This window comes from Carlito syrichta, unplaced genomic scaffold (assembly GCF_000164805.1).
Source record: "Carlito syrichta isolate Samal-C Ts95f unplaced genomic scaffold, Tarsius_syrichta-2.0.1 Scaffold301903, whole genome shotgun sequence".
Lineage (NCBI taxonomy): Eukaryota > Metazoa > Chordata > Mammalia > Primates > Tarsiidae > Carlito > Carlito syrichta.
In genome coordinates this window covers 183,063-195,643 of record NW_007245999.1, presented here as the reverse complement: position 1 = coordinate 195,643, position 12,581 = coordinate 183,063, and the positions used below count along the sequence as shown (strand labels likewise).

The 12,581-nt window shown below is 55.2% G+C and overlaps 1 protein-coding gene across 1 annotated transcript; it reads right to left on the bottom strand.

Moving 5' to 3' along the window:
• Positions 1–3,027: 3,027 nt before the first annotated feature.
• On the bottom strand, positions 3,028–12,212 carry FCER2 (Fc fragment of IgE receptor II). Its single transcript, XM_008055639.1, has 10 exons — positions 12,191–12,212; positions 11,401–11,514; positions 11,070–11,123; positions 10,293–10,355; positions 10,039–10,101; positions 9,826–9,888; positions 9,636–9,725; positions 4,178–4,329; positions 3,937–4,043; positions 3,028–3,226 (listed from the first exon to the last, which is right to left on the bottom strand). Exons 1-10 carry the CDS (start codon positions 12,210–12,212, stop codon positions 3,028–3,030), a joined length of 927 nt encoding a protein of 308 aa, XP_008053830.1.
• Between the last annotated feature and the right edge of the window lie 369 nt (positions 12,213–12,581).

Genomic DNA, 12,581 nt, shown 5'->3' with positions numbered 1-12,581 from the left:
AGTAGCCGGAATTACAGGCATGCGCTACCATGCCCGGCTGATTTTTTAATTTATTGTAGAGATGAGGTCTCGCTGCCCAGGCGGGTCTCGAACCCGCGGGTTCAGGCAATCCACTCACCTCAGCCTCCCAAAGGCACGGGATTACAGGCTGAGCCACCAAGCCCGGCCCAGCTAATTTTTTAATCTATTGTAGAGACAAGGTCTTGCCAAGTTGCCAGGCTGGTTTCAAACCCGTGGGCTCAGGCAATCCTCTCACTTCGGCCTCCCAAAGTGCTGGGATTATAGGCATGAGCCACCTCGTCCAGCCTCAATTTTTGCTTGTTTTAATATTTTTGTAGAGACGGTGTCTCGCTCTATTGCCCAGGCTGGTCTCGAACTCCTGGGCTTACGCCTCAGCCTCCCAACGTGTTGGGATGACAGGCGTGGGCCATCATGCCTGGCCAGAAGCTGTATTTCAGAGGAAAATGGAGAAGTCTTTGGGCTTATTGGCTCAAGGCAGGTTCTTGGGGACCCCAGTGTGAAGCTGGAATGACATGGCCAGCTCTACCTAGAAGGATGCCAGGGCAGAGAAGGATGCCAGAGAAACAGGGAAGGAGGAGCTGAGGCTGGTCCCCTGGGGAGGGGCTGTGGGAGCATTTGTGAGCTGGGAGTGGAGGACCAGGGTCCCTTCCCACCCTCACCCTGCCCTGCCCAGGGTGCATCCAGGCTTGTGCAGAAGAGAAGGGGTTGGAGCAAGCCATAGGATTGTGAAGCCAGGCCCTTGTTGGGGGCAAAAGGGTGGAGAGAAAGAAGAGGATGCTGTGGTCCAGCAGCGTCCCATAACAGCAGCTCCGACCTGGGATGCCTTGGGCTGCAAGTAAGGTCTTCCCTGGAGCCCCCAGGTAGGAGGAGGAGGATGGACCCAGCACTGCCCCTGGTGCAGACGCCATCTTCTCACTCCACAGGCCACGAAGTAGGCTCTGAGAGAAGTCACGTGCCCATGATCACACAGATTTATTAGCTGGACAAATATTGATGGGGCACCTTCTATGTGCCAGGCACTGGGGACACAACTGAGAACAGACCGAGGACTCCCGCCCTCCTGAAGCTCACATTCTCCCTGGGGAGACGGGTGACACGCTAACCAGTGAGTGGCACGTGTTGTCAAGAGGAGACATGTGCTGTGGTGGGAATGTACAGCGGGATGGGGTGTCAGGGGGTGTCGTTTGAGTGTGGGCAGGGTGGGGAGGTGCTCAGGACGGGCCCCACTGAGAGCAAAGACTTGGAGGATGGGAAATGGCACATGCTAAGGCCCTGTGGTCATCAAAGCACGCTGTAGGCCTCTGGCTTTTTTCTTTTCCCCTTGATTCAGGGTCTCTGTTGCCCAGGCTAGAGCGCAGTGGCATGATCACAGCTCTACCACAGCCTCTACCTCTTGGGCTCAGGCAATCCTCCTGTCTCAGCCTCCTGAGTAGCCGGGACTACAGGTGCATGCCACTATGCCTGGACAATTTTCTTGATTCCTTGTAGAGTCAAGGTCTCACTATGTTGCCCAGGCCAGTTTTGAATTCCCAGGCTCAAGCAGTCCTCCCGCTTTGGCCTCCCGAAGTACTGACATGAGCCACCACACCCAGCTAGGACTTTGACTTTTTCTCTGAGCTGGCAGAAACTTCTGGAAGGAGGATAGTGAAGAGGGAGACCCCGGTGGAGGCAACTGTATCAGTTCATGCAATGGCAGGAGAAGTGAGCAGTGAGTGATTCTGAACATGGTTTGACAACAAAATCCATGGGCTTTTCTTAGGGACTTGGAGGCAGTGTCGAGGGAAGGGAGGAGGTGAGGATGACCCCAGTGCTGGCCTGAACAACTGGTAGAGGAGTCTGATGGGGTGTCCTGCAATACTGACCTCCCCCTGTGACCTCAGGGGCATAGGCTGACCTTGGCTAAGCCCGGGGCAGGTGCTGACCTTGACCGACCCTGGTCAAGCCTGGAGCTGGTGCTGACCTTGGCTGAGCCTGGGCTGATTCTGCTGGGGGCTGGCATCCCTAGACCTGAACTGGCCTCTGGGTGACCAGGCCAACTTCTCAGCGACCTGTCCAGCCGGCCAGCACTTGCTGAGCACCTTCTATGTACAGGCCCTGTCCCGGGCACTTCCTATGCATGAACTCATGCCCTCCCCCTTCCCTGCCCTCTGTGATATCCCCAGGAGCCCACTAGACCCCAGAGTCTTCATCTCTGGGCTCTACCTAGTATGTTTTCCTTATAATGAAGCAGGAAAAAATGTAAAAGCCAGGGAAGATACAAATTCCTTTCAGAATGTCAAAGGTGGTCTCAGACACCAGGCTCTGGAATTTCTAGTTCCACATGCCTCATCCAGAAACTAGGCCCACCCAGGCCTCTGGGGACCAGTTGAGGGTGGGTTGAGCTTATTGACACAAGCTGGGCTGGAGGACTCATTGTCTGAGCTGAGGGGGTGGGGATCTGTGTCCTGTGGTGCTGAGGACATAGGGGCTGCGTCTGGGGTTGGGAGTGAGGAGGGGACACCCTGATGAGGTGGGGTCCAAGGAGGAACTGGGGATGGGCCAGGTGCCTCAGTTGGGGTGGGAGAAGACGTCACGGGGATCTTCCAGCTACAAAGAGACATCCAGGCCTTGACCGGGGGTCTTTAGGGTCTCGCTCTGGGCCTGGCTGTTCCCATGCTCAGGGTGGGGGAAGGGCTAGGTATGGTGGCTCACACCGGTAATCCCAGCACTTTGGGAGGCTGAGGTGAGAGGAGCACTTGAGGTTAGGAGTTTAAGGCCAGCCTGGGCAACATAGCGAGACTCTGTCTCTACAAAAATAAAAATAAAAAACTAGCCAGGCATGATGACACGCATCTGTAATCCAAGCTACTGAGTGGCTGAGGTGGAAGGATCACTTGAACCCAGGAGTCGGAGGCTGCAGTGAGCTCTGAGGGTGCCTGGGTGACAGAGCAGGACCCTGTCTCACAAATAAAAGATTTTTAAAAGGTGAAGAGTGGGAGAGACACAGAAGGGTCAGGCAGGCAGCTGCTAGGATCTTTGTCTCAGAGCAGGTCCTGGGGGCGCCTGCGAGGCCGAGGCGGTAGACGGTGTGCAGGTGGCCAGCCGGTCGCACACCCAGGCATCCAGCTTGCTGCGGCAGAGGATGTCATTCCAGTGGCCTGAGCCCTGCATCATGACACAGTCCTCACCCTGGCCATGGTTGTTCGGTTCCCCCGGAAGCCAGTTGCTGGGGCGAAAAGCTCTGGGTCAAAGGATGGGATGTGGGGAAGAAACCCTACTCCCGACGCACTACTGCCTGGACGCACCCCTCTGAGGCTGAGCCCTCCCTTCTCAGTGCAGGCTTCTCCTGTCTGCATCTGTGCTGGGACCCCTCCTCCATTTTCATATCCCTCTCCCCTGTAGCCCAAGACTTGCCCTCTCAATCTGAACTTGGCACGCCTGTCATCTCAGCACTTTGGAAGGTGGAGGCAAGAGGATTGCCTGAGCCCAGGGGTTCGAGACCAGCCTGGGCAACTTGGCGACACCTCGTCTTTACAATAAATCAAAAAATTAGCCAAGTGTGGTGGAATGTGCCTGTAGTCCTCAGGAGGCTGAGGCAGGAGGATCGCCTGAGCCCAGCAGGCTGAGGCTGTGGTGGCTGTGAGCGTCCCACTGCACTTCAGCCTGGGTGACAGAGTGAGACACTGACTCAAAAAAAAAAAGACAATCTGTGCTTGGGGCTCCCTGGGAGTCCCTGCTCTAACCCCTCCCTGTAGGCCGAGAAGTCCTGGCCTTCCCCTCCCCATCCCACTCTCATCTCTACCCCAGAGACCTGAGCCCTGATACCCTCCCGGCTGAAGGAGCTTCATTCAGGAAGCTCCTCCCCCTACAATATTCCCACTTTCCCATCAGATCCCAGAGGCTCCGTCTCCAAGTCTGGGGCTGCCGTCTCCTCACCTGTAGTCCACGGGGCTCCCATCCATCCAGATAAACTCCCCCTCCACGTCCAGGTCCCGAAGGCCGATCCAGGAGCCCTTCTTGCTGGCGTGTTTGGTCAGAAAGTCCTGGGGGGCAGGACAGGGCTGGAGGACCAGGGCGCGTACCCGGTTCCCTCCCACCCACTGCAGGAGGTCGGAGTGGGGTGCAGTGGAGCGGGATGCCACGTGCTGCCCATGGCCTCCGCAGCACCCGGGCCCACCTGCTCTTCCGGGCTGTGGATGCTGACCAATCGCCCTCCCACGTCACTGCAGGCGTACCGGGCTTGGATCCACTGCTTGGCGCCCTCCCCAAAGTAGTAGCACTTCCGCTGGAAATTGACCCAGTTTCCGGGACACGTGTTGCACACAGAGCCTGGGGTGGAAGGGGAGACTCAGGGGGCGCCAAGGCAGATGCCAAGGTGGGTACAGTGGGCAGGATGGGTGGTGGCGTCTCTCCCCAGGTCTCCTGGGGTCTGGACTGAAAGCAGACCCACCCCAGGTCCTAACAGTCACCCCCCCCCATGGACTGCCTTCACTGGAGCTGTGACACTGACCAGTTCCAGGGCACAAGCACCTCCGTCGTCAGCACCATCACCACAAAGGCTACCACGGTCAGCAGAATGGCAGCCACCAGCCCTGTCACCACCAACGCCAACACCACGACCACATTCATGTGCATCACCACAAGCACCTCCATGACCAGTGGCACCTTAACCACCATTGTCATCACCTGAAACCTGCGGTGGGCAACGCTTCAACCACCAACACCATGACCACGGGCAGCAGCATCTCAGTCACAGATACCAGAACCAGGAACACATGTATGACCAACAATACTTCAACCACCATCATCACCACCAGCACCTCCATGGCCAAAATCACCTCAACCACCATGATCATAGTCTGAAATCTGGGCCATGTTTTCCTAAGCTTTGGTTCCCTCCCCTACCTTGGGGAGGTGAATCTCCTCTCCTTCTCTCTCTAATTTACTTTCTAAATAAAATACATTTACTTTCTGAAAATACATCTTTCAGTCTAAAAAAAATCTGAAATCCATCCATGGCAGGTGACACTTCCATCACCAGCACCATCACCACAAACGTATTCATGTCTGACAACACTTTAACCACCATCATGACCACAAATGTCTCATAGCCAACAGCACCTCAGCCACCAACACTGTCACTACAAGCACCTTGTGGGCAACAGTGCCCCAGCCACCAATATTACCACCAGCACCATTTTTATCACTAGCACCATCCCCACAAATACCTCACAGCTGGCAGAATGTCGGTTACCACCATCATCACAGACTCACAAAGGCCTCTAAGACTGGCAGTGCCTCAAACCACCAACACCGTTGCCACAAACACCTCCAAGGTCAGCAACTTCACCACCAACATCAGTACCACGGGCGCCCACGACCCCAGCAGCAGAGCCCTGCCACCCACGCCACAGCCCCCACCATCTTTCCCAACCATACCAGCCAAGGCTCTATCACCGCCACCAACAACAGCATGAGCCGGTGCTGAGGTCAAGTCCACTGGCATTACTTTCCCCAACCACTGTCTCCACCCACGGCCCTGGCCGTCATTGTTGGCAGCACCCCCAAAACCAGGATTTCCGGCCGCTCTCTGGGAAATTGAGATGTTTTTCTTCCAGTTGATCAGGAGAGCCAATGGGACTGCAGGACTGGGTCCCCAAGTCCTCAGTGTGGGACCAGCTTAGTCCTTTTCTCCCCTTCGCCTCACCCCAAGAAAATTCTCAGGCACAGTCCTCATCACCTCCCAGGTGGGAGGTTAAACCGCCGTTACTGCACCGACTTTCTTTTGCTTATATATATATTTTTTATTTTTTTGAGTTGAGTCTCACCCTGTTGCCCGGGCTGGAGTGCAGTGGCACAATCAGGGTTCACCACAGCCTTGACCTCTGGGCTCAAGCAACCCTCCCAAGTAGCTGCGACTACAGACACGCACCACCGTGCCTGGCTAATTTTTTTATGTTTTTATTTTTATTTTTTTGTAGAGATGAGGTCTTGCTATGTTGTCCAGGCTGGTCTCAAACTTCTGGGTTCAAGCGATCCTCCCACCTCGGCCTCCCAAAGTGCTGGGATGACAGGTATAAGTCACTATATCTAGACTTCTTTTGCTTTAAAATAGATTTCCAGGCTGGGCATGGTGGTTCACAGCTATAATCCCAGCACTTTGAAAGTCCAGGGGTTCGAGACCAGCCTGGGCAACATAGTGAGACCCCATCTTAAAACATAACATTTTCCTATAGTGATGTGTAGGAGAAGTTTCCATAGCTTTGGTCAGATTTTTCTAAGGGTCTTGGGGTCCACACCAGCTTGAACTGGATGTGTTTCTCACCCATGAAACAGTAACCAGGACTCAGCCCTCTGAGGGTACAGCAATGAAACAGGAAGCCAGCCAGGTTTGGTGGCTCAGCCTGTAATCCTAGCACTTTGGGAGGCTGAGGCAAGTGGATTGCCTGAGCCCATGGATTCGAGACCAGCCTGGGCAACTTGGTGAGATCGTGTCTCTCCAATAAAACACAGCAAAAAAAAAAAAAAAAAAAAAAATTAGCCGGCCATGGTAGCATGCGCCTGTAGTCCCGGTTACTTGGAAGGCTGAGGCGGAAGGATCATTCGGAGTCCAGCAGGTCGACGCTGGGGTGGCCATGAGTGTGCACTGCACTCACTTCAGCCTGGGCAACGGAGTGAGACTCCAACTAAAACAAAAACAAAAACAAAAAAACCCCCAGGAAGCCAGGAAGGTGTCCTGCCTGTTTGTCACAAGGTCATCCAGAAGTAGTGTCAGAGCTGGGTTCAGATCCCATAGCTTGGGGCCAAATTCGGAAGGGATCTCAGAGATTGGGTAGGAATTGGGAGATGACCTGTCAGAAGTGTGCATGACCCAGTCTCTCCTTTCTCCCTGCCTTTTCCCAAAGGGCCACCATGGGGTTTCTAGCTGGGATTCCCACAGCCAGACCACATCCCGGGGGGTGGGACTCCCACACCAGCCACACCAGTCACAGATCCTTCCTCTTCTCCTCCCAATAGGGGCAACTGGGGCTTCCCGGAAGACCAAAAATTAAGGGTGGGGCTTTGCTTTCGGGGAGGCAAGGCTGCGAAACCTCGGTTCCTGCCTCGCTTTTTTTCTTTTTTGAGACAGGGTCACCCAAGCTGGAGTGATCATAGCTCACTGCAACCTCAAACTCCTGGACTCAAGTGATCCTCCCTTCTCAGCCTCCAAGTAGCTGAAATTACAGGCATGAATCACCAAGCCCATCAAATTAAAAAAAAAAAATTCTTTTTTTAGTTGGAGTCTCACTCTGTCACCCAGGCTGGAGGGCAGTGGCATGCTCCTGGCCACCACAGCCTCGACCTGCTGGGCTCAGTAGAACCTTTCACCTCAGCCTTCCAAGTAACTGGAACTATAGGCATGTGCCACCATGCCCTACTAAATTTTTAAAAAATTTATTGCCCAGGCTAGTCTTGAACCCATGGGTTCAGGCAATCCTCTCACCTTGGCCTCCCAAAGTGCTGGGATTATAAGCATAAGCCACCGTGTTCAGCCAAGTTTTTAAAATTTTAATTTTAATTGTTTTTTGAGTCCAGGTCTCATTCTGTCGCACAGGCTGGAGTGCGGTGGCACAATCACATCTCACTGCAGGTTTCACCTCCTGGGCTCAAGTGAGCCTCCCAAATAGCTGGGACTACAGGAATGGTGCTATGCCCAGCTAATTTTTTTGACTTTTTGTAGAAACGAGGTCTTGCTTTTTTGCCCAGGCTGGTCTTGAACTCCTGGGCTCAAGCGATCCTCCTGCCTCAGTCTCTCAAAGTGCTGGGATTATAGGTATGAGCCTCCTTGCCCGGCCTAGCTTATTATTATTGTTGTTGTTGTTGTTATTATTTTGAGTTGGAGTCTCATTCTGTCATCCAGGCTGGAATGCAGTGGCATGCTCCCAGCCACCACAGCCTCGACCTACCGGGCTCAGGCCATCCTTTCACCTCAGCCTTCCAAGTAGCTAGAACTCCAGGCACGTGCCACCATGCCTGGCAAACTTTTTGATTTATTGTAGAGATGAGGTCTCACCAAGTTGCTCAAGCTGGTCTCGAACCCCTGGACTCAGACAATCCTCTCGCCTCTGCCTCCCAAAGTGCTGGGATTACAGACTTGAGCCACCATGCCCGGCTTGTTTTTAAACTTTTTGTAGTAGAAGGGCCTTGCTATGTTGTCCAGGCTGCTGTTGAACCCCTGGTCTCAAGTGATCCCTCCTACTTCGGCCTCCCTAAGTGCCGGGATGACAGGCGTAAGCCACCACACCTGGCCCTCAGTCTGTCTTTCTAATCCAAGAAATCCTGCCTCTGCCTATAGGCATGAGCCATCACACCCCAAAAGGATGCCCTTTCTGACTCCAACTGTATCCCTTCACCAATGTGGGCAGTTCCCATACTTTCCTCCTCCAAATCAGAACAGTCTGGCGCTGACCATGGCTGGGTTCTTTTTGCTGCTGTCCTCTGCTCGATGCAGTTTAGTGGGGATCATGACTAGGATTACCATCTGGCTGTCTGACCAGGCCAGAGTGTCAGAAGGAGCTAATGTCTGCAGCAATGGGACAATGGGGATGGTGGCCTCTTCCCCAGGAAGGGCAGTGATGGAGGTGATGTGGCCCCAGGAGGCCAGAAGGCTGCAGAGAGAACAGACATTCAACTACCATGCCTTTAATGTGGGGTACAGGCCGGGCACCGTGGCTCACACCTGTGATCCCAGCACTTTAGGAGACCGAGGTGAGAGGATCACTTGAGTCCAGAAGTTCAAGACCAGACTGGGCAACATAGTGAGACCTTATCTCTACAAATACTGAAAAAATTAGCTGGGCGTGGTGGTTCATGCCTGTAGTTCCAGCTACTCAGGAGCCTGAGGTGGGAGGATTGCTTGAGGCCAGGAATTGGAGGCTGCAGTGAGCTGTGATCATTCCGCTGCACTCCAGCCTGGGCAACAGAATGAGACCCTGACAAAAAAAAAAAAAGAGAGAAAAAGAAAGAGAGAGAGAGAAAGGAAGGAAGGAAAAAGGGAGAGAAAGAAAGAAAGAAAGAGAGCCAGGCTCGGTGGCTCAGCCTGTAATCCCACACCTTTGGGAGGCTGAGGTGAGTGGATTGCCTGAGCCCACGGGTTCGAGACCCGCCTGGGCAGGCGAGACCTCATCTCTACGATAAATCAAAAAATCAGCGGGGCGTGGTGGCGCGTGCCTGTAATTCCGGCTATTTGGAAGGCTGAGGCGGAAGGATCGCCGGAGCCCAGCAGGTCGAGGCTGCGGTGGCCGGGAGCGCCCACTGCACTCCAGTGTGGGTGACAGAGTGAGACTCCAACTCAAAAAAATTTAAAAAATAAAAATAAATAAAATAAATAAATAAATAAATAAAAAGAAAGAGAGAGAGAGAAGGGAAGAAAGGAAAGAGTATTTCCATGCAGGCCCATCTGTCTGTGTCTCTACTGTGCATCCGGGCACAGCCCCCCCAACCCATATAACCTGGGTCCCCCAAGACACTCGGGTCACACAAATGTATTGCCATACCACCTCATATCACACACACGTGGTCACTCACCTGAGCCACAGGCCCAGGTGCAGACACGCGCCACCCTGTGCACCGACGTGCACACTGAGCACACTCACCGCCAGACACCCGCAGTTCCATCCACAGCTTCGCCACCTCCTCCTCGAGCCCCTCCAGGAAGTCTGAGGTCCTGCGCCTCTCGTTCAAGTCTTGGGGGTAGAGGGGCGGGTGGGGGGCAGTGCTCAGAGACCGATCGGCCGGCAGGGCCACCCTCCTTGGCCTCCCCCCAGGCTCCCCGCCGAGCCTCACTCTGGGATTTGAGGGTGTTCAGATCCGCCTGAAGTCCATCCAGGATCCAGGACAGCTCGGAGTCTGCCGGGTGGAGGAGAGCAGGGCTGGGGTCAGGGACGGCTTGTGCAGGCCTGAGGGTCCCCCAGCCCGGCCCCTGGAACTCTGGGACACGACCTCCCCCATGCGACCTGGACTCAACCGCCCCCACCCCTGCCAGTCCCAGACTCTCACCCTGAGATTTCATCTGCTTCTGGGCAGCTCGGAGTTCCTCCAGGCTCTGCAACATCTGGGCAGCTGTTTGCAGGGGAGGAGGCTGGGGAGTTGTCGAGTCCCCAGAGCCTCCCCCATCTCCCCCTGCCCCACCCTGTGCCCTCTCCACCTGAGTTCTTTGCAGTCCACAGGTGCTGGGAGGGGCACAGCTGGTCCACAAGGTCATTTAGACCTCCTCCCCTCCCCCCTCCAGACCCCAACCAGATATCACTCACCCTGGGATTGCTCGGCTGTCTGGTCACTCTGGTGTCTTAAAAAGTTCTTGGAAACTTGAGAGACTGGGCGGGGAGAGAGAAGAGGTGTCCTCAGAAATCTTTAAGGCAGGTCCCTGTGTGCAGGGGTCCCCTCGTATGATGACAATCGCTGCTGCTCCTGTCTTCCCTCCTTCCTTTATTTCTCCTTCCTTTTCTTTCTTTCTCCTGCCTTCCTTCCTTCTTTTTCTTCCTCCCTCCCTCCATCTGTCTGCCTCTGTCTTTTTTTGGTAGAGTTGGGGTCTCACTCTGTCGCCCAGGCTGGGGTGCAGTGGCACAATCATGTCTCACCACAGCCTCGACCTCCTGGGCTCAAGTGATCCTCATGCCACCGTGCCTGGCTAATTTTTCTTATGTTCTGTAGAGACAAGGTCTCCCTATATTGTCCAGGCTGAAATTCCTGGCTTCAAGTGATCTTCCTGCCTTGGCCTCCCAAAGTACTGGAATAACAGGCATTGGCCCCCATGCCCGGCCCTGTCACGCATTTCGGTTTACAATATTTAAACATGAGATGGATTTATTGGACGCAGCCCCATCAGAAGTCAGGGGCATTTCTATTAAGACGTTCGTGGGAGCTTCTCCGAGCCTCTCTGGGTCCTCCCGAGGTCGTGGGGAGCCACAGAGGCGTGGGGTCACATGGCCCAGAGAGGGGCATTCCCACAGATCAGTGGCAGAAGCAGGATAAGAGCTGGTATCCCAACCCTCACCTCCATGCCCCTACCCTCTCGGGGCCCCCCATACCGTTCTGGGCAGCTGTTTCTTCCAGTTGTTTCAGACTCCGTAGGGTGTCCCAGTCTGGGGAGGGAGAGAAGAGGGGAGGGCGTAGTTGTCAGGTGACTCCCCCCTGCTTGCACCCCACCTACCAGCTGGGAATGGAGGCCATGCAGGTGCTGAGAAGCTGGGAAATGGGGTGCTGGGAAGTGAGGGGCCCTGGAGGGCGGAGCAGGTGAGGCCATGGAGGAGACAGGATAGGGAGACCGGGGTCCGAGGAATGTGTTGGGCTCCTCAGATGGGGGGTCTGGGAGGGAGCTCGGAAGGCTTGGGGGGCCCATGAGGCTGGGGGTGAACTCACGCCACAGGAGAAGCAAAGTCAGCAGCCCGGCCCACAGCGCGGCGGTCACCAGCCCCAAGAGCACGAGCTGTGTCCCCTGCCTGCAGCAGCGCTTCCTGGGACGCTCTGAGAACCCTGTTGGCGGGGACGTGATGAGAGGTGGAGGGTGAGGCTCAGCCTGTCTCCCCGTCACCCAGAGCCCCTGACATCCCTCGAGCTTGTCCAGAGCCCACACTGAAGCAGAGGGTCTCAGTGGACCACGGCACACCTCCTCTGCCTGACTCAGGTCCAGAGAGACAGAGTTGCAGCCAGGAGCTGAGACCACCCCCTTGTCCCCTGCAACCAAAGCTGGGTCCCCCAGGCTTACCTCCAGAAGGCTGGGTCCTCCTTTTCCCTTCTGACCCCAGCCCCCACCCTTACACCCCCGGACTCTCACACTCTACCCTGATGCCCTGTGGTGGGTCCCCGCCCCTCCCCTCACCCTGACTTTGGGGATTCATGGGGCTCAATTCCCTCCTTCCTGGTTCCCGGTCCGCTTGGTCTCCGACTCTATCAGGCTCCCAGCTCCTGGCCAGCTGGGGCGGGTTTTGTGGTGAGGGTGTTAGTCAGAAAAGGGAGGAACCCTCAGCTTACCTCTCCTGCCTGGCTCCGTGCCAGGGGAGGCCAGTCGGGCTCACATCCTGGGGGCCTTTCTGAGAAACGCCCCCTCCTTCCCAGGGAGGGACTGGGGATCCCCCCTCCTCTCCTAGCTGGGAGGTGGGAGGTGACGGTTTTTGTTTTTGCCAGTGTCAGCACCAGAGGGTCCTCCCACCTGAGTACCGAGTTTCCTCCATAGTGGACCTGCTTGGATTCTCCTGGAGACGGGGCATTCACTCCCTAACGTCCACTTAGTGGCCACAGTCACAGCTCAGACAGGGATCTGTGTTTGAACGAGGGCGAAGTGAGGAGTCAATTACCAGCACAGGACAGCGTCTGGCACTTGGGGACTTTGTCCACGACCTGGAGTCCCTAGGGAGGTTAGCTGGAAGACACAGTTGGTGCAGAGGGACACCAACCTGAGATCATAAGTGGACACCCCAGACCACGTCCCACGTAAGGTATGCCGCAGGTGCTCAATACATGTGCACCTGTGAGATCTTGGCAAGTGACTTAATGAACCTCAAAACTTCTATCCTTGTCTCTGTAAAATGATTCTGTTAATC